The 19,146-nt window shown below is 47.3% G+C and overlaps 6 protein-coding genes across 6 annotated transcripts; 5 read left to right on the forward strand and 1 right to left on the reverse strand.

The window, feature by feature from the left end:
* Positions 1 to 154: 154 nt before the first annotated feature.
* Positions 155 to 2,091, forward strand: BHQ10_007690 (uncharacterized protein; the record flags this gene model as incomplete). Its single annotated transcript, XM_040880413.1, has 4 exons — positions 155 to 788; positions 843 to 1,222; positions 1,272 to 1,949; positions 1,996 to 2,091. The coding sequence occupies 4 exons, from the start codon at positions 155 to 157 to the stop codon at positions 2,089 to 2,091; spliced, it is 1,788 nt and encodes a 595-aa protein (XP_040736193.1).
* Positions 2,092 to 2,331: 240 nt separating this feature from the next.
* Positions 2,332 to 3,460, reverse strand: BHQ10_007691 (uncharacterized protein; the record flags this gene model as incomplete). The annotated part of the gene is made up of 2 exons (XM_040880414.1): positions 2,332 to 3,305; positions 3,361 to 3,460. The coding sequence occupies 2 exons, from the start codon at positions 3,458 to 3,460 to the stop codon at positions 2,332 to 2,334; spliced, it is 1,074 nt and encodes a 357-aa protein (XP_040736194.1).
* A 328-nt stretch (positions 3,461 to 3,788) lies between these two features.
* Positions 3,789 to 4,523, forward strand: BHQ10_007692 (uncharacterized protein; the record flags this gene model as incomplete). The annotated part of the gene is made up of 3 exons (XM_040880415.1): positions 3,789 to 3,900; positions 3,990 to 4,371; positions 4,439 to 4,523. 3 exons carry the CDS (start codon positions 3,789 to 3,791, stop codon positions 4,521 to 4,523), a joined length of 579 nt encoding a protein of 192 aa, XP_040736195.1.
* A 571-nt stretch (positions 4,524 to 5,094) lies between these two features.
* Positions 5,095 to 13,367, forward strand: BHQ10_007693 (uncharacterized protein; the record flags this gene model as incomplete). Its single annotated transcript, XM_040880416.1, has 6 exons — positions 5,095 to 5,254; positions 5,310 to 5,405; positions 5,457 to 5,684; positions 5,743 to 6,323; positions 6,385 to 6,597; positions 11,823 to 13,367. 6 exons carry the CDS (start codon positions 5,095 to 5,097, stop codon positions 13,365 to 13,367), a joined length of 2,823 nt encoding a protein of 940 aa, XP_040736196.1.
* A 914-nt stretch (positions 13,368 to 14,281) lies between these two features.
* Positions 14,282 to 15,042, forward strand: BHQ10_007694 (uncharacterized protein; the record flags this gene model as incomplete). The annotated part of the gene is made up of 3 exons (XM_040880417.1): positions 14,282 to 14,321; positions 14,381 to 14,465; positions 14,607 to 15,042. The coding sequence occupies 3 exons, from the start codon at positions 14,282 to 14,284 to the stop codon at positions 15,040 to 15,042; spliced, it is 561 nt and encodes a 186-aa protein (XP_040736197.1).
* A 3,193-nt stretch (positions 15,043 to 18,235) lies between these two features.
* BHQ10_007695 (uncharacterized protein) lies at positions 18,236 to 19,146 on the forward strand (the record flags this gene model as incomplete). Its single annotated transcript, XM_040880418.1, has 3 exons — positions 18,236 to 18,623; positions 18,683 to 18,921; positions 18,994 to 19,146. 3 exons carry the CDS (start codon positions 18,236 to 18,238, stop codon positions 19,144 to 19,146), a joined length of 780 nt encoding a protein of 259 aa, XP_040736198.1.

Raw genomic sequence — 19,146 nt, forward strand, 5'->3', positions numbered from 1 at the left:
TGACCGCTGAAAGAGCTAGCACTGGTCGGGTTAGCTGCCACCGCTCTCCGTCATACGGGCTCCGTCGTACATAAGTTGACCCCACGCCAGCTTTGTTCCTTCTTTCTGCAACATCTCGCCAATTACCAATCCAAATGTCGACTACGACTGGCAAATGATCCAGGAACTCTGTGCCGAGTTGAATGAGACCTCAGTCGACAACCTGACTTGCATCCTCCCTGCTCTGAAGAACCGTTCGGTCCTCAAGATGGCGGCAGAGGCCACCGGATTGGCTAAGCTAGATACCTTCCTGGCTGGTATATTCGCCGACTGGGATATTTACTCGACTATCATCACCACGGTCATTGTTTTATTCGCCACATACTCTTTACTATCGTCAAAAGATCCTGATGTTCACCCTTACCTCCTTGCTAGACAAGCTACAGAAGCTCCTGTGAGACAACCAGGTCAATCAGCTGCATTCAGAAACCTAGAGGTGCCCCATGGCTTTCCCTTGAAGAGCGGTTTAAATGTCAAGGACCCCGAAGCTCCAAAATGGACAGGCGGACGCAATGGTGACTTGCGTGATATCTGGAAGACCGCCCTTCGTGGCTCAACTGGTGAAGTCGGAACCACTGCCGGACAGCGCGGCAAGATATACAGTGTTCTAGGAAAGAGTGCCATTGAGCGCACTCTAGACGAAATCACAGCAGAGATTAACGTCATTGGTAGATATGTCCAGGACTCCAAGGCCAAAGTTGTTGCTATCAGCTTGTCTGATTCCGTCGAGCTGTTGGCTTCTCTGTTTGGTAGGCGTCGTCTCTGAGGAAGTGACATAGGCTTTTCTTACTTACGAATTGTAGCCAGCGCCTTCTACGGCTTCCAGACAGTCTTGATCCCACACAACCTGGATCCCAAGCAGCTAGGAAGCTACCTAAACAAGGTTCAAGCGGAATTACTCATTGCAGAAGCCGGTGCCGTCGATCTTACAGTCATTACCTCAGGTAACAAGCAGTTAAAAAATGTCATTTGGGTTGCAAAAGAGGGAAGCCGACACATGGATTGGAATGAGGTTCCCGCAAAAGCTGCCGGCAGTGTCAAGGTCGCTGTATGGCACGAGCTTGTAGAAGAAAAGAAGAAACTTGATGATACGGAGGTTCCTGCTTATGATCCCAAGTCTGCAACTCCTTCTATAATTGCTTTCTGGCCCAACAGCGAAGAATTTATTGAATATAAGCCTCAGGTTAGTACTGAATGCCACCACCTACTCAACCACTCGCTTACTGGTATAGAACATTGTCTCTGCAATCGGTGCACTTCTCAGCTCATTGCCCAGAAACCAACGCTTGGATTCCAAAGACGTGGTCCTAACCATTGACTCGCTTATCCGCCCCTACGCATTGAGTTGGATCTTGGCTGCTCTCTACTCTAATTCGTCCATTGCATTGAACTCTGTCGCTGGTGAGGGAGTCGACTTTGCACTTGCAACCTTGGGCATTTCACCAACTGTGATCGTATCTTCAGCACGCACTGTCTCTGACTATCACAAGAAATTCATGAAGCCCCACACCGGCCTTATCTCGTCTATAAGCCGTTCGACCCAAGCGCGCACACTCGATGCTGGGCGAATGCCGTCTCAGAATGCCCTCAGTCGCTTGGCCAATATTGGACCCACTGCTGAGTTATCCTTGTCGGAGCTTCGATTGCTTGCCATTTCTTATCCCGTCGATGGCTCTCCGGAGGATCTTTTGAGTTCAGAATTATTGACCGATCTTCGCATCTTTACTGGTGCTCGCATCGTGTATTCTTTGACTGCGCCTGGTATTGCCGGCGGTATTGCTCAGACCCATTTGTTTGATTACAGACGACACTCGGGTCCCGCTCATTTCGGTGCCCCATTGAGCAGTATCGAGATTGTGCTAAGCGGCCACACTGAGGACACAGGTATTGAGAGAGCCGTTGAGGGACAGGTATGTCGTATCCTCTTAAGGTTATTCTCCAGACTAATTATCGCAGCTTACGGTTACTGGACCGGCGGTTGTTACCAAGACTGTTACGATTCCTGTGCGTGCACGTTTCCGCGATGACAACACGCTGCAATTGCTCAAGTAGTCAATAGCATTATGACATTAGAGCTAGACTTGTGACTCTAAGTCAAGCAAATTTCGGCAATGTATGAACAAAATGACATCTAGCAAATTATGAATACAGCTTAAATAGTTCCTCGATACGAATTTTGTATATCGGATAGTCTACTTCAGGCTAGAAAGACTATTTAGGATCCTGAAAATCAATAAAAGTACACGAAGTTATTATAATACACTATCGAAATAAGTCTAGCAAGGATGTCCGCTATAGAATGGATTGAATCTCCCTCAACCCCAGCGTGGGCGATTCCTTTCTGCTTTCAGGTGCTGTCTCGACGGCACGCTCAGCAACAGTCCTCAACTGTCTCAATCGCTGGTCAATAGTCTTGACCAGATCCTTATCCTGCGCCACACTCTTAACCTGTTTCGCCATCTTCAATCCGGAATATATAAGCGCAATTTCCTGCAACAACCTATCCGTCTCATACCACGATTCAGTCTGCCGATCCAGCTGCGCAAGCTCCCACGTCCCTAACAACTTTTGCGTGTACGAAAGCACCTTTCCATCCACATCATCTCCCTCTACCTGATCAATAGCACGAGCAGCACTCAACTCCGTCAACAACCCAATGAAGAACGGCTGCCTCTTCGCATCCTGCGAGATATCATTATTGGTATGTTCAGGCCGTTCCATTAACAAGGCTGCTTGCTCCGCATATCGCAGCGAAGCAGACAACGCATCGCCCGTGAACCCAGCTTTTTTAGCCTTTGCATGCAACTCAGAAGCAAAGCGGGACGCAACAGTGCGATCCGCAAACGAGAAACCCGTCTTGCCGGATTGTTTCGCAGCCTCTAGGATAAAAGGCAAATTATCTGACTTTCCAGCCAATCTCACCCATTTCTCTGCATGGTCTGGCTTGAACTTGTATTTGGCATGTAGCGAGCCGATCAGCAGCGGCACGAAATTCTTCCAGTCCTGCGAACTGCGCATGTCTTCAACGGCGCTAATGACTTCACGTTTGCTGGGGAGGGATTGGCGGTGCGCAGGCTTCAGAGTGAATTCTTCGTTGCCGATGGTGATTTTTACTTGTTCTTGGTTCAGGCGCTCGCGGTACCGGTCGCGGAAGACGAGGCGTTTTTGGTGTTCGGCAAAGTACATGGGGACGAAAAGCTCGGTGCGGATGCGGTTGAGTTTTTGGTCGAGGGCGGGCGAGGAGCTGGGGGTGAATGATGGGACGGCTGCAGCATCTTCAGTTAGTTTGTGTCGTATACTTAGAGAGTGTTGTAGATGTACCTTTGGTGGACTGGCATCTTCGTTGTACCAGAGGGTTTATTGTCTGTTGGAGGCCGCTGCCAGAGCGAAAGAGCTTTTTGCCAATGGCATTGTGTGCCATTTTGGCGAGTCTGTCTCTGCTTTAGACTCTTCTTGTTGAATTAAATTCTTATCGAAATAAGAAAAGATTAATTATCGTTTTCAGGAGTAATCAATTGTTGTGATTGTTGTAATTGCTGTCGAGTAATGTAATCTGAAGTGAGCAGCCGAAATTCTGCAACGCTCGGACCACCCGACCTCCGTCTTGCGCTGATTTCTCCGCTGGCTAAACTTCTGGTCTTCTACACCAACACCGCACAACACAACCAATGGCTTTATTTCTACAGAGCCTGCGGCCACTGGCCATGGCCAGGCCGAGTAACGGCATCCTGACACAATCGCGAACAGCCATGCGAACGATCACGACCAAATATACACCGAACCCGAAGCCGGTTCCTCTACCAGAAAATCTACCACCGCAATATTATTCGCAGCTTCCGTTACACATTCGTCCACAGCCAGGTGCGTTTTAATTTTAAGAAAGCTCAGATGACTCATATCTGAGATACAATTTGTTGTTTCTTGAGGATGGGGAGCTAACAGCTAGACAGACAAGAAAAAATGGCGAATCCATCCATCCCCCCCCTCCGAAATGAACATATGCAAAGACCCCGTCGCCGCGGTCTCAGGGCGGCAGATAACTATGCTCGACCCTACCGGTGAACGCAAAGCTCTATTCGACTACCGCCGCAGCGCCCGCAGCGTGAAACCAGGCGACATTGTGCGAGTGACATTCAAGAGCGGCGATCCGTTTGCCGGTGTTTGCCTAGCCATCAGACTGCGTGGCGTGGACACATCGTTCCTGTTGCGCAATCAACTAACCAGAGTTGGAGTGGAGATGTGGATTAAGGCGTATAGTCCGAATGTGGAGGGTGTTGAGATTGTGCAGAGGACGGAGAAGAGGAAGCGCAGAGCAAGGCTTTATTACATGCGGTATGCTTTCCCCCTTTGTCTTTTTGATTTGTTGTTTTATATCTCTATGCTTACTAACATCAATCAGTCAACCCAAGCATGATATGGGCAGCGTGGAGAATATTGTCCGCAACTACCTCCGCCAGAAGTCGGCCATGGCTGGGCGTAAATAGAGAGTGCAATAGGCTCGGCGGTAGGGCTGGTCGCATGTCATCAATATCTGTATATTAGAATCGGCAATGAATTTTTTGTTTTGTTTGTGCACTACGTCTTCTTTCATGGGCGATACTGAAAAGGGGAGGCGACACTTGACGGCAGGACCATGATCGATATATGCCACTATACCCCAACCATATCGCATATCGTCCTAGGGATCGGAGTCTTACTATACTATATACATTGAAGTGGTATGCTATCAAAGAAGAATAACTACGTGACTTAGTTAACTAACTTAGTTAACCAACCAGTACCAATTGACGTAAGCATACAGCAAATGGACGAAACTGGGAAACTCCCCGTCCCCGCGGGCGCTGATTGGCCCAGGAAACAACAACCCCAAAAATGCATGATGGATCAAGACGACACTGTGATGCCAGAAATGGATGATAAATCAGGACGACACTGTGATGTCAGTCTTTTCCTTCCTTCCTACTCCCTATAATACACCAGATCCTCCCCCTCCAGAATGGACAATACATCACTCCCCGTCGTATCTTGCTACAGATTCAAGTATACATATCCAAAATGGCCTTCGCTCAAGCTGCCAACGTGGTCGAAAGCGCCCTGCCTCGTGAGCAGCGGCCCATCACCACCGATATCAGCAACTATTCTGCCAACGACTATGGCGACCCTAGCCATTTGATGAAGGCGCTGACATGGCAGGGCAAGTACTCTGTCAAAGTTGGTACGAATACTACACAGAAACAAACAAACACAGAATAAGTTCTGATAGCAGACAGTGGACACTCCCAAACCAAAGATCATCGACGACGAGGATGTGATTATTAAAGTCACCGGAAGCACCATCTGCGGCAGCGACTTGCATCTCTACCACGGTAAGTTCTTCCACTCGCTCGTCAATGAGCTTGTGATCTGACATGTCGCAGGAGTAATTCCTGAAATGCAAAAAGGCGACATCCTCGGCCACGAATTCTGCGGCATCGTTGAGTCAACGGGCCCCAAAGCAAAAAAGTACAAACCCGGTGACAGGGTTGTGGCTTCGTTCCAGATTGCGTGTGGGAAATGCTACTACTGCAAGAAGAAGCTCTCGTCGGTCTGCGAGAACACGAATGCTGATGCATTGGCGTCCAAGTTGTACGGGCGACGGACTGCCGGTAAGCCTTTTTTCAATTCTATAATATAATTATGAAAGACCTTATTGACACGGTATAGGAATGTTTGGATACTCACATTTTACTGGTGGCTTCGCCGGTGGACAGTCCGAATGGGTGCGTGTCCCATTGGGCGATGTGAATCTCCTCAAACTTCCCGACAATGTTCCCGATGAAAAGGGCCTTTATCTGTCAGACGTCCTCGGCACATCCTGGAATGCCGTTGTCGACACCGGCGTCGAAGAGGGCGATACAGTCGCTATCTGGGGTGCCGGCCCTGTAGGACAAATGGCTGCTGAATTCAGTTTCTTCAACGGCGCAAAGCGCGTTATATCAATTGACGGAGGATCCGGGTCATGGAGACTTGATTTCCTCAAGAAGCGCATGCCACAACTTGAGACGATTAACTTTACAGACCTACCAAAAGGGGAAAGTGTGACGAGTCAGTTGAAGAAGATGTGCGATAATCGCGGGCCGGATGTGGCCATTGAATGTGCGGCGGGCGAGTATGCGCAGAGTTGGCAGCATTACTTTGAGACTTTGCTGGGTCTGGAGACGGATACATCTGAGCTGCTCAATGAGATGATTACATCTGTCCGCGCTTTTGGCCGGTGCGGTGTTACGGGTGTTTACGCTGGATTTGTTCGTTCCCTGATACTTTTGTTTCCTCCACTCCATAATTCGATCATACTGACTTAAATAGTGCAACCATTTCAATATCGGCTCCCTCATGCAAACCGGCATCCGCTTTATCGGTAATGGTCAAGCACCTATCCACAAATACTGGGATCATCTACTCGAACTCGTTCAGGCCGACAAGATCAAGCCCTTGCATATGGTCACTCATCGCTTCGATATCGCTGATATGGAGCAAGTCTATACCCTGTTTGATAAGCGACAGCCTGGTATCCAAAAGGTGTTTATTCAGACACGTCATTCGGMTCCGCCTTCTCCTGGAGCGCCTAAGTTGACTCGATTGTAGAGTAGTGTTATCTTTCATGATAAGATTTGTATATGGAGTACAGGTATAGTTTTGTGTCAAGGTGCCTCTTTTATAATAATGTTCAGTATGTTAGTGTCTACTTTAATCAAACAGATTGAATGATACGACGATTGAGATAATACTGCTTGCTTGTTAATAAGAATTTGAATAAATAAATGATTAGAGTTAAAGAAAACTCTCCACTTTCGATGAGAAAGAGAATGACAAGATTGTGAAGTATAGTTGCCACTTCCTGATATAATAAGTTTGGTCACCACCTGGGCATGTCTCAACTTACTTTCCTTTCATCTCCCTTGTCTTACCGACCAAGCTGATTGTATCCATGGCCTTATCAGATGAGAATAGATGTGATATTTGCACAAAATGCTGTTGTAATTCCAATGTTGCAGAAAGCCGCTTTCAGAGATTGACTCCTTTGTCATCAGAGCATAGAGTAAGTTACGATGAGGAATAGGATGGTCGGGCTGCTATGTAGAATTCCTTAAATAGCTGGTCCCTAGCCCTTCCTGACTTCCTCTTCTATTATCCTCTAATCATCCTCATTTCAGAGTCATATATATCTGGGTACATGTCCAACACGTGCCACACTGACATCGCATGGTGCTGAAGTATCCCGCAGTACCACACAGCTATATGTGTTGCTGGATCAACTTCCATAATTCACGAGTCAATGCTACTCTCCTTTTCAATATCCAAATTGCGCGTACTATTTGCTCCATATTGCGACTGCGGAATCAATCAAGAGCAAGCCCGCACTTTACATCAAGACAACATCGATCAAAGCATATCCCGATATTCTGATCGTTTCACTTCAGAGCTATGTGTACAATCCAGCGCCCTTCGATGCTGAGTATATCCTGTACATGGCCATGCCCCAATAGGAAGGTTCTAGCTTTCGGACTATTGTGGTTCAGCTGGAATCGGTGTCTACTCGATGCGCTATCATGCCATTATCGAGAAATACGGGAACGGTTCACGTTCATGGGATCTTCTCGGATATAGTCTCACGGTTGGTGGTTGGTAATTCTAAATGTTACCACAGTCTGGAGTAATTTGGTGCTGATATTTGTGTTGTGAGTAGTCGAGGTCTATATATGTACTTGCTGTCCAAAGCCACGGAAACTAGCATGACACTGCTTTCTCCATCCATCTTTCCAATTCAAGTCAGGCGCTGTCGATCCATGGAATATACGGACTCACCAGACGTGGAATTCGTATGGCTCAGTTCCGATCCTTGTGCTCGAGAGAGGTCAGATTTCTCCAATGGGATTCCGTGACATCAAGCTGACGATGTTAAATTGACACAGGGGAACACAGCCAGATTAACGCCTGAATTTGGTCGAGGTTGATGTGCCAATCAGAATGCTATCAGCGAGGAGACTGCGATACCACAGTGTTAACAGGGTCCCTGAGACAAGGTTCAATCTCAGATGTAGCTCAAATGTCACAACATGGTGCTGTATCTTCAATCTCGGTTCTATATATTGTTGTGTCAAACTCTATGAATAGGAAGGCACATTGCGAGGACCATCGAGTCAATGATTTGTCCTTCTCAATGAAGAGAACGCCCAACGAAGGCAACAACATCGCAGGCGACCTGGTTACAAGTTGCCGATACGTTCCAGTCAATTCCTACTTACCGCCATGACAACGAGTGGAGTCACGACAAGCCAACATAGTCATTGAACTCATGAAGATTATATACGAAAGGTTTTCCTTCGACTGCGATTGTCCATTGGACCTTGAAGGAGAATAAGGAGAATGCCTTAGTTGACTTTGAATTCATACAAATGATGGAAGGAAACACCAGGTCAGCCAACTTTTTCACATTGGGCAGGCCAAACTGTGTCAATTACAAGGTCTCAGAAAACATGTTTTCCTAAAATTCCTGAGTTGTTACCTCAGTTCAATCTGAACCCTACGAGTAGCAGAACAAAAACCCTATTGAAGATCGTCTCAGGCTATTCTCGTTTCCTTTCGTTTTCTCTAGCTTCACAATCGTGGAGTTTTGCCTCCATTCATTCGTTTGGGATGTTCTTCCTCACGAGTGGTCATATATTACCGACCGCAATAGCTGCGTGCCACTGACATGCGTTGCGGGTTCGACTGCTCCCATACAAGGACCTTGAGAGGTCAACAGTCCCAGAATCCTCAACTTCGACTCTGTATTCATACTCAGTGACCTGTGAACCTTGCTACGACGAGCGCTTGAAATGGCAGTGCCGTCAATAAGTCCGCGTTTGATACTAAAACAGCGGGCAGACGAGAAAAAGGCATACAGCTGCCGAAAAACCACGGTATGAACGGACTTCCAAAGCCATGGCCGAAGAATATAAGCGTCAAAAAAAACCGCTAGACTCGTTCTTCTCATTGAGCGTTCACTCCCCTGAGCACGGAGCCAGCCTCAATATTGCGAGATTGCATATGCATGATTCATCTCATGAACGTCCCCGATCATGTCCTTGCTTCAATGATGGCTTCGCCACTACTTCGCTTTCCCACTGCTGCTAATCCGGAATTTCAAGAAAGACCGTGCTGTAAGTGGCTATGGGAGAAAGACAAAGATGGATATGTTTCCGTAACACAGACACTGGGAATTACACGAACTGGCTGCTGGAGATTCTTTGGAAACTCTAGCACAAAGATCAATGGGCTTAATGCTGACGATGAACTTAACAATCTAACTGCGCGTGTACAAAATTACGAGCACATGGCTGGAAATTTAACAATTGATTGGAATCGATGGTTGGACCGCGGTATTTCCTATAGACTTCGAATTCGTCAGTGAAGGAGAAGTCACCAAGCCCAGACGAATATATGGAGAGATGGCCCTCAATTGCTAAAGGTTTGGAGTAGACCTTGCCGATTTGGGATTCCATGCCTTGATGCACTGCATTCGTCAGACTATCGGCGCCATATCAACTTCGCGCCAGGGGAGAAAATCCAGGTTTTCAACAGAAGTATTCCTCTTCGACTACAGTCCCTCAAGTTCAGGAGAGGAAAATGAGGCACCAGGCCGACAAGAGGATTTTTGAATGGCATGTCCCTGAGAATCGTCTATTCAAAACATTCCAGCTCAACTTCGATTGTTTAATGTTAGACAGGGAATAGATAAGGGACGATACCAGACCTTCGATCGCCTAAATGATCCTTGAATACCATTTTCACATCTCATATGCTTGTCTATCCAACAAATTTCCCGTCGACTTCTGACTCTGTGACGTCGGACTGAAAGCCGAGAATATCCCAAATAGTACGGCAAGAGCGCGAAGCCAATGTTCTCCTCGACTGATGGGCAGTGTTTAGAGCTAGATCAAATTCTTCTAATACGGTGTTCGACAAGTTTATTGGCAAGGATTCAAACGTGAGAGACATTTTGAATAGAAGCTGAGACCAAGGGCACGTATATTGTTGCGTCTCAGGTCGACTACAGGAAACTGATCGCACAAAAGCAGAATCAGCTGGAATCCGTTCAGGTCGACTTTACCGACGAAGACTACAGTGGCAGAACATCACCAGGATTACTTCAAGTTGCTATGGTTTTCCTGCGACAATACGGACAACGACGAATGCACACTTCACAAACCAAAATTAAGGTCCATCCACTTGTAATAATGGGCAAGAGGAATGGAAGGACTTCCCAAGGTGGTCCTCTTGCCAAATGCCTCCTCAAACGAGGAAACTATCTTTTTGGTCGAACCGGTCGCCACTATCGACTATCTCGAATGCTTTCCAGCACCAAATACGTGCAAAAGGAGGGTGAAGGGAAACTTACTGACAACGAAGAGGACAGTGATGAGGGTGATACTCAGGAAGGAGCTGACGACGCGAATAAAAAGATGGTCCCGGAGATGATAGTGTGGTCGGAGACGAAGAAGGCCAGCCAAGAAGGACCACCTTTGGAAATTTGTTGTATACTACTGTATCTACGCACTTGAAGAGATCTAGACGATATCAAAACGCGAGGAGTTCATCAAACCAGAGAAGATGAAACGATTCGTCGCACGAGCTTTTCACGGGAGTCAATGAAGGCGTCTCATGTGTGTGCTATCGCCATTTTGACACATGGAGGCCCCTGGTGAAGACCTTCTGCCAGACGAAGGTTGAGGAACGTTGCTTTGCATGGCACTATTTCATTCCATACTAGATAATTTGGTATGTGCGCAGCTTTTTGGTCTAGTTGGTTGCACCAATATAGATCGTCTCCTCCAACTCCAATCATCTCTCTATTCCGTAAAACGCCAAGAATGACAAAGTCAATTTCTTCGGCCACTATTGTTGCAACCATTCTCACCTCTACCTTTGACTTGATTGCCGTAGGGGTTGATTGTGAATGCGAGGTTGTACGAGGCGAGTGGTCTTTCACATCGGAGAAGAGACCAGGCATATCTAATGATTGGTAGATTTAGTTGCCTGTTTCTACGTAATTTGGAATTCGCTCCGGCGATCTGTAGACGGAAGATTTCCCCTCGACGGCAACTATCTGCGCATCATCTAAGCTGTAGTCTCGTGAGTCATCGGATCGAACGGCGGTGTGGTGCTCAGCTAGAATCGGAAAAGACCGCTGCACAAAATGAGTACGGACTAGAGCAGTTACAAGAGGGTCCAAAGGAGGGACAACACAACTCGACTCCAAGCACAAGAAGTGTAAAGAAGTTCGTATAGGTACAATTTTAGTCAAGTTCCGGTTAACATGTATAAACATGCGATCAACGGTGTGGATCGACAGCAAAATAGAAGTGAAAAGAAGAAATTCAGTGAAGAACCCCTCCATTTCGTGCTGTAACAAATCGCTCAATAAGGAAGAAAACGAAGTGAAAGGCTTGGCTGATATGGCCAAGTGGAGAAGCTGTAAAGTGCAGCCAATAAGCAGAGATTTTTCGATCAGATAAGATTATCGCTACCACAAAACGCAGGTAGCGACATCGGATGGCTGACGAATGCTCACGTGACTAGATCTAATCAATCAGATAATCGGGAGTCCCCGCCGTTTTCTCTTTTCTCCTTCTCCCTTGCTCCCTCGCACTGAATCGTCTGCTACATCTTGAACAGATTGATACCCCTAGTAATTGGTCGTCCATAGTCTTACAGCACGACTGGTTGACTGGTTGACTGTTGACTGACTGAGTTCCGCTCAGCAACTGGCCTACATACCTGCCATCTGCCACCACTCCAATCTGATCGGCTCGGAAAGCCGCGCATTTTTCCGAGCTTCCGCCGACGCTCCGGCCGCCGCTGCAGAGGCTGAAAAGGCGTTCCTCTTCACCATGTCGGCAGCCATCGCACCATCGCCATCTTCAGCTATTGCTGCTCTGGCTCCAGCCATGCAACCAAAGCCAATGAGTCCTTCCGACACTAACATGTCTCCGCGCCCCGGCTTTACGGGCTCTCTGACCAGCAAGGAATGGGTCATTCCGCCAAGGCCAAAMCCTGGTCGAAAMCCCGCCACTGATACTCCGCCTACAAAACGCAAGGCTCAGAACCGCGCTGCGCAACGGGCCTTTCGTGAAAGACGCGCTGCTCGGGTCGGCGAACTCGAGGAGCAATTAAAGAAAATTGAAGATGATCATGATTCTCTTGAACAGGAGCTTAGAGACCAAATCACTCTACTCACTAAAAATCTGGATCAGGCTCAGAATGACCTATCATGGTGGAAGGATCGGTGCCGCTCATTAGAGCAGGAACTTATTCAGGAGAAAAGTCAGAAAGTCAATGTTGCAGACACCGTTCCTATCAATATACGTCGTAAGACAAGCAAAAGGACCAACGTACATATCATCGAGCAACATACAGATTCGGGCAACAATCAATCAGATCTTGCTGCCACAGGCTGCGGTAGCTGCTCGACAACTCATTGTCAATGCATTGAGGATGCTCTTCAAGCTACTAGTTACAGCGACAAACCCGATGAGCGCTCAGCACCTGAGCCAGCCATCAAGTACGACCCAGATCAAATGGAGATTGATTTTACATCTCGCTTCGCGGCTCCACGAACAATCGCCGCAGCACCGCCAGTTGAGACCAGACCATCAACATCGACTCCTCCAGCAGAGAGGTGTGGTTTCTGTGGAGACGGTACTGCATGTATCTGTGCTGAAATGGCGGACCAAGAATCCTCCAGGCACCACGACAACATTTTTGAGCAGAACCGTTTGGCTCCTATTCAGAATTATTCGCAATTCACGCCGCCCCCTTCGGACAGTGATGCCCGAGAGGTGACGCTACCGTCTATTTCGCAGGCTACGAACCCATGTGCCAATGGACCGGGTACATGCGCACAATGCAGAGCCGATCCCCGAAGCACGCTTTTCTGCAAGACTCTAGCTGCTTCTCGAGCTGCCAGTGGTGGACCATCTGGTGGTTGCTGCGGGGGTAAAGGAGCCGATGGCGGATGCTGTCAATCACGTCCTGCTCCTCGTCCATCTGTATCTAGCAACCCATCGCCTTTGACGCTGACATGTGCCGATGCGTTTACAACACTTTCACGCCATCCGAACTTCTCTCAGGCCAGTGATGAGTTGACGAGTTGGCTGCCGAAGTTGCATACCTTGCCTAAACCGCGGGAGCCTTCTTTGACTGATAGTCTGGGATCGGCACTTTCAGAACGGCCGGCTATGGAGGTTGAGGCTGCTAGTGTGATGGGAGTCTTACGCTACTTTGATAGACGCTTTGCTTCTAAATGATGATCGAACGAGGATTGTTACACATCTTTCACTTCATACCCTCGAACCAGCTACATGGCGTGTCATAGCATGTCATAGCTTCATGTATCGTGGAAAGCCATTCAATTCGAGTTCCGTGTCTACTCCAATAATCTCGCTCCCGGTGAGTCGAGTCCAACGATCTGCTACGAGCTACCTGAACCACGACAATGATGAGCCATATCTGCCACTTCGCCTCGTTACTAATGAATGAGCGAAACGTGGGAACGCGTCGAGTGTACATTATTATGAGTATTTAGTCTGCAAAACTTATCAAGCATGCTTTTGTATATAGTTTCAAAAATGCGTGTCATGATAATGAATTTAATCTCTATTCAAATATCTCGATGATAATATTCAACTTCGATTAGCTCTGATTATTATGAGCCAGAACTGGTTATATGAGCCTATAATTAAGTCGCGTGTATGTTTCCCTGATATGAAACCCAGCCATTTCATTGACAGAAAAGAGTGGGCGATTAACGACGGGCAAAATCCCTCTCAGGACCTCTTAGCAAGTTCTCTGGCGATAACGACAGAAAGCCGCATCAGTGAGACTTTGTTCACAGACATAGCATCTTACAAGAATTTGAGCTGTAGACGTGAGGTCCTTGAGAGAGAAGGAGAGAAGAGGAAGAAAGAGAGGAAAGGATTAAAAGATTTGTTTATTAAACAAAACTTTCGGGTAATGTCTCTCCGCCTACCGTTTTCGGACCCGGCAGATCGGCGCCGTATGATTGGCTGGACAACGGGAGCAAGCACTGGTAGCGTCCCGAGGTTCCCCGTGACGGCTTCAACGCTTTGCCGGCCACGACCTAAACCTCTTCCCGTTCAACCTACGTACTTGCACGTCCAATCTCCTCTCTTCGTTACGTGAAGTCCAGGACAATTTCAACATGATCTCTCAGAAGGTTGCGCAGCAATCGCTGCGGCGATGTACGTTAAGTCTCTGTTTCTGGTCGCGTGGTCTGCTAATTTGAGGTCAAATGAATTAGTGGCTGCCCCCTCGGCATTGACCTCGTCAATGGCCAAGTTCGCTACTCCAGCTGCCATTGCGACTGGCAGATATATGCAGATGAGGTACCTACCCATTCCCCGCCTTATGTCTCACCTCTTTCCTCGTGATATTCTCTGGTTCAGTGGTGGTGGTTGGATATGAGAAGCAGAAGACGTCATCCGAAAAACGACATGAATTTCGGCTAACATACAACCTCCAAAAAGACCAACCTCAACGACACCCACAACAACAGATCCCACCAAAATCCTCGCCCAGCAACGTCTCAAGCGCCCCGTCTCTCCTCACTTGAGTATCTACCGTCCCCAGATCACCTGGTACGCCAGTGGTCTCCACCGAATCACGGGCTCCGTCGCCTCCGGTGCTCTATACACCTTCGCCGCCGCCTATCTCGTCGCGCCCGTGTTTGGCTGGCACCTCGAATCCGCCTCTATTGCAGCTGCTTTCGGTTCTTTGCCGTTCGCTGCCAAGTTTCTCGTCAAGTTGGGTCTTGCAATGCCATTTACTTATCACTCTATCAATGGAGTTAGGCATTTGCTTTGGGATACTGGTCGCTTTTTGACGAATAAGCAGGTTATTCAGACCGGTTGGGCGATGATTGGGTTGAGTACGATTAGTGCGCTTGCGCTTGCGCTTTTGTAAGGATTATATAACAAGGGAGAGGTCTATCTTTGATATCTTTTTTTTTGTCTGTGTCTGAATTTCAAGAAAGTATTATAAAGGTTGTATAAGAAATCAAAGTCGAATATCAGACTGAATATCAAACGGATACGCACCAACATCTAGATATATTAACGATTGCTCCTGTAGAAAACTCACAACAATTACTCGATCTATTCAACTTCCGATGCATCTTCCCAGCAAATCCAGTTGCTTGTCGGACTCAGTTGCACGAAGTACTCAACCAAAAGGCTCCAATGGCTTCGGTCATATCGTTTCCTGAGTGTATGAGCAACATCTAGTAGTTCTATATAGATAGCTATAATCATGAATACATTTTCACCACGACCAACTAATTAACATCCTCTCGCCCATGACTTGAAGTAGTCTTTCTCAAATGTCGTAGATCAATGTTTAGTATATATCAGTGACTAAAGCAAACTAACATAAAGCATAACCTAAAGACAACAGCAAAAGGGAGAGATTCAAAAAAGTAAGAAAGACATCTCGCACGATTCATCTAGGTATCTGATTCCAACATCCACAATACCTAGGTACCCAGAGGTAAAGCATGCCATCTCAATATCGATCTTCTTCGTTACCTTAAACCCCGTTAACAAGAGGGACTTTCAAACGAAAAGATTGCAAAAATGTACTACGTCTTCTCCCGTTCCCATCAATCCCCCGATCCTCCATACTGATACAATCAAATCACCCATCAACGCCATGGACTGGACTGGGAGGCGGATTCGGCGGATGAGGAGGCGGGGAAGGCGGGTATTGAGCTGATTGAGAAGATACTGTAGCGTAGTTGCGTGGTGTGTTTGTGGTTGTGTACTTGCTGTATTGATAGCCTCGTCTGGGGGTGGGGCTTATGATGTTTGAATGTGATTCCATGGTTTGGATGAAGAAATCGTGAGGGTGTTGGACTGGGTATGTGTAGAGGTAGTGGTGTTGGTAAGTATATTTGCCGGAGTTAGGGCAAGGTTGATATAGGACTGTAATCTTGCAACGAGGAGGTCAAGATGGAATAGAATCAGGAATATGAACGACTGTCAAAAAAATCTTTGGTGAGTGATTCCAATGATTAACGATACATGAGTCAGTCCTCATCTTCGAATGTGACAGACTTATGATCTGTTCATCTGTAGACGGGGGTGGTTCGGGGGATTTTTATAACCACGTCTTCTTCAATGCTAGATATTCCTACCACATAGATACTACGACGTAAATGCATGCGCTTCTCCAAAATTGACCTTTGTTCTATGCATCTACGATACCTGCTTCTTGCATGCAGGCCTGATTGATTGGGTTGGTGTTCCTTCCAGACCGCCATCTTGGATCTTCCTCAAGCCACTCACTGTTATTCCTCCCTATCATATTTTTTGTCCATCTGTTGCAGCCCAAGCGGACAGATCTCCCTTTCTGACTAGATTTCAGAATTTGCTTTTTCCTGAGCTTTGACATTTAGGTTCAATTTTGTTTTATCCGCTTATGCAAGTGCCCGCAGAGCTCAAGATAGCTGCCTGTATGAAAAGTCCGCTCGAAGACTACATATTCGAGAAAGAAAAGACGATTCCTTGTAAAAACCGCAAAGGTCTACATGTCGAGTTGACACATCCAAGGGTGTAGTTGTACTGCAGATGTGTTTGTACCTTAATTGATAATAGGCTTGGCCATCTCTACACCGTTTGTTTTTGATCGTGATGATTGGCAAGTGGGTTGTCTGGCTACCTGATCGGTAAAGCATGGCATTGTTCGACAACGTGGATTGTCTGTTGAGTACTCCCGTTGCTGTATCCTTTGTCAAAGGACTCGGAATACCCTTCCTCGAACTCCCACCTGTGGGCAGTAGTCCACGATTGCTAATCATTTTGGCTTTTACACCCCGTTAGCATTCTGACCAAGCTATACCTGAGAATAGCACTCGTGTTCCTCGGCAACGTAATCAATACCACTCTGCGCTGCGATGACATGACCAGGTTGGAAGTCAATATATCAAACAATGATGTGCCCCCACAAAACTGTTCCGATATGTACTGTCGGGATGAAGCATATCAATCTCAGCCATGGTATGCAAGGAACCGCTGTGAATAACATCGAATGGAAGTAAATATCCGCCTTGACTGAGACCAGATTGATGCCCGTGTGTAACTCTAATCTGAAATTCTTATCATTAGCCAATATGGCTCTTTTTCTCCATGCTGTACGTTCGATACTACATGACCCGGCCTGGGCATGTAGCACTGTTTGGAAATGATGCCTTACTGCTGACGGAACCTGAAGAACTGCTCAACAATGGTATAGCCCCGAAGTGGAAAGTTCATACTCCAAAGGCAGCTGGACTCGAGCTCGGTAGGTGTCTTTACAATCTGTGTCACGAGGGTGTTGCCAATACACCATGGCACTGCGTAAGTCTCATATATTCCGCCTTAGATCAGCAACCACGTGTTTTTCTGCAATATTTTTATCACCATGTGTTCGCTGTATGGACCCAGTCTCCTTTTCTTTGGGTAGATAGCGGTAGCGACGCGAGCCCACTGTCACATTGGCGTTCCCGTAGCATTCCATAGTTGGACCCAAATTGAATATATACCGTGGCTACTCACGAGTCAAGTTATATAAGGTATCCAGACGGAACCAAATTGTTGCGATGGGCTAGGCGAGGTTGTACTGGGCGCCTATACTTGAACTTCGTATGTCAATCGTGTAACTGGGTGAAGATTGTCTCTTAAAAGCATGCCGCTAATTTGCTCAGACCCCTGAAGAAGCCTGGGACCTTGTAAATTGCGATGTTGACGGAGGAACCGTGACTTGATAGCATATCATCTCGATGTTGCGCAGTATGACGTTAGTCGGCGATCTACAAACTGTCAAGCGTCCATGCTAGCCAAGCTCCTGGTTGAATGCTTGCCCAGCCCAACTTCATCATTTCGAAATAAGGTAGAGGAAGGTCGAAAAAAAAAAGGAAGAAGAGATGGACAGCCGCTTGGCACTTCCGTGATGTCTTTACTAAAAGGGACTAGCGCGGAAACAAGAACTTTAGTTCCGTCCAAATTAATTTGAGCAGCATCACCAAACATTTCATTGACGACAGTACTTTAACCTACTTTCCTGCGCCTTACATCCTCGATAAGCGATTGCTCGCCGCGCAATTGCTTGCTCTCTCTACACCATGTCGACCACCATCCCCCGCCAAACGATACGAGTCCTCTCGTCACGAGCACGTTCCTCCCTCAGGCCGTCTTCCGTCTCCTCGTCGCAACGTACCTTTTCCAGCTCGTCGACCTGCGCCGGCGAAAAGAACAATGAGTATGTAGACAAGCCGCGCTGGTCATACACTCCTCCCGGCACAAAGGCGCCGTTTAGTCTTCGTCAAATCGACAGTACCCGAGAGCCTTATAGAGCAAACGAGGACCCGGCAGTCTTGGACAAGTTTTATAGGTCACTATTGGGACCCAATGGAGATAAAATGCTCTCGGAGGAGATCAAGTGGCTGGCAGTAACTCATAAGAGCTTTGATCAGGGACGACGAGGTTATAATGACCGTCTAGCGCTGCTCGGTATGCTATACTATCTGGGATGTCGTTGCGCTCCTGCTAATCATAGATTCAATGAATAGGTAAACGGATCGTGCAACTACAAGCATCGCTGCTTCTCGTCCAGAACCCAGGAAGTTATAAAACCGAGGTTCCGCCTTTGAGCAAGGAAGACCAGCATAAAACCATCAAACATCCTGCTCTCGAGGGCCTCGAAAACCTCACCTTGGATAACCGTGGATGGTTCACACACAAGTTCAACGTCTCGAAAGTTGCGGAAAAGTACGGATTGCTGAAGGTACTTCGATGGGCGCCCGTGAAGGTAAGCCATTAACAAGCAACTTCTAGGATATATACGCGAGTCCGAGAATGCTAACAGATCGTTTCGAACCAGCCCAATGATTTGGAACACTCCGGCCTCAACGTCGTCCTCACCCATACAATGTACGCTATCGTCGGAGCCATTGCCCTCGAGAGAGGTGGCGTTGAAGCCAATGAATTTGCTCGGCAACGCATCTTGGCTCCCCAAGGACTGGGAAGCAATTGA

Source organism: Talaromyces amestolkiae (genome assembly GCF_001896365.1).
Source record: "Talaromyces amestolkiae strain CIB chromosome Unknown scaffold16.1, whole genome shotgun sequence".
NCBI lineage: Eukaryota > Fungi > Ascomycota > Eurotiomycetes > Eurotiales > Trichocomaceae > Talaromyces > Talaromyces amestolkiae.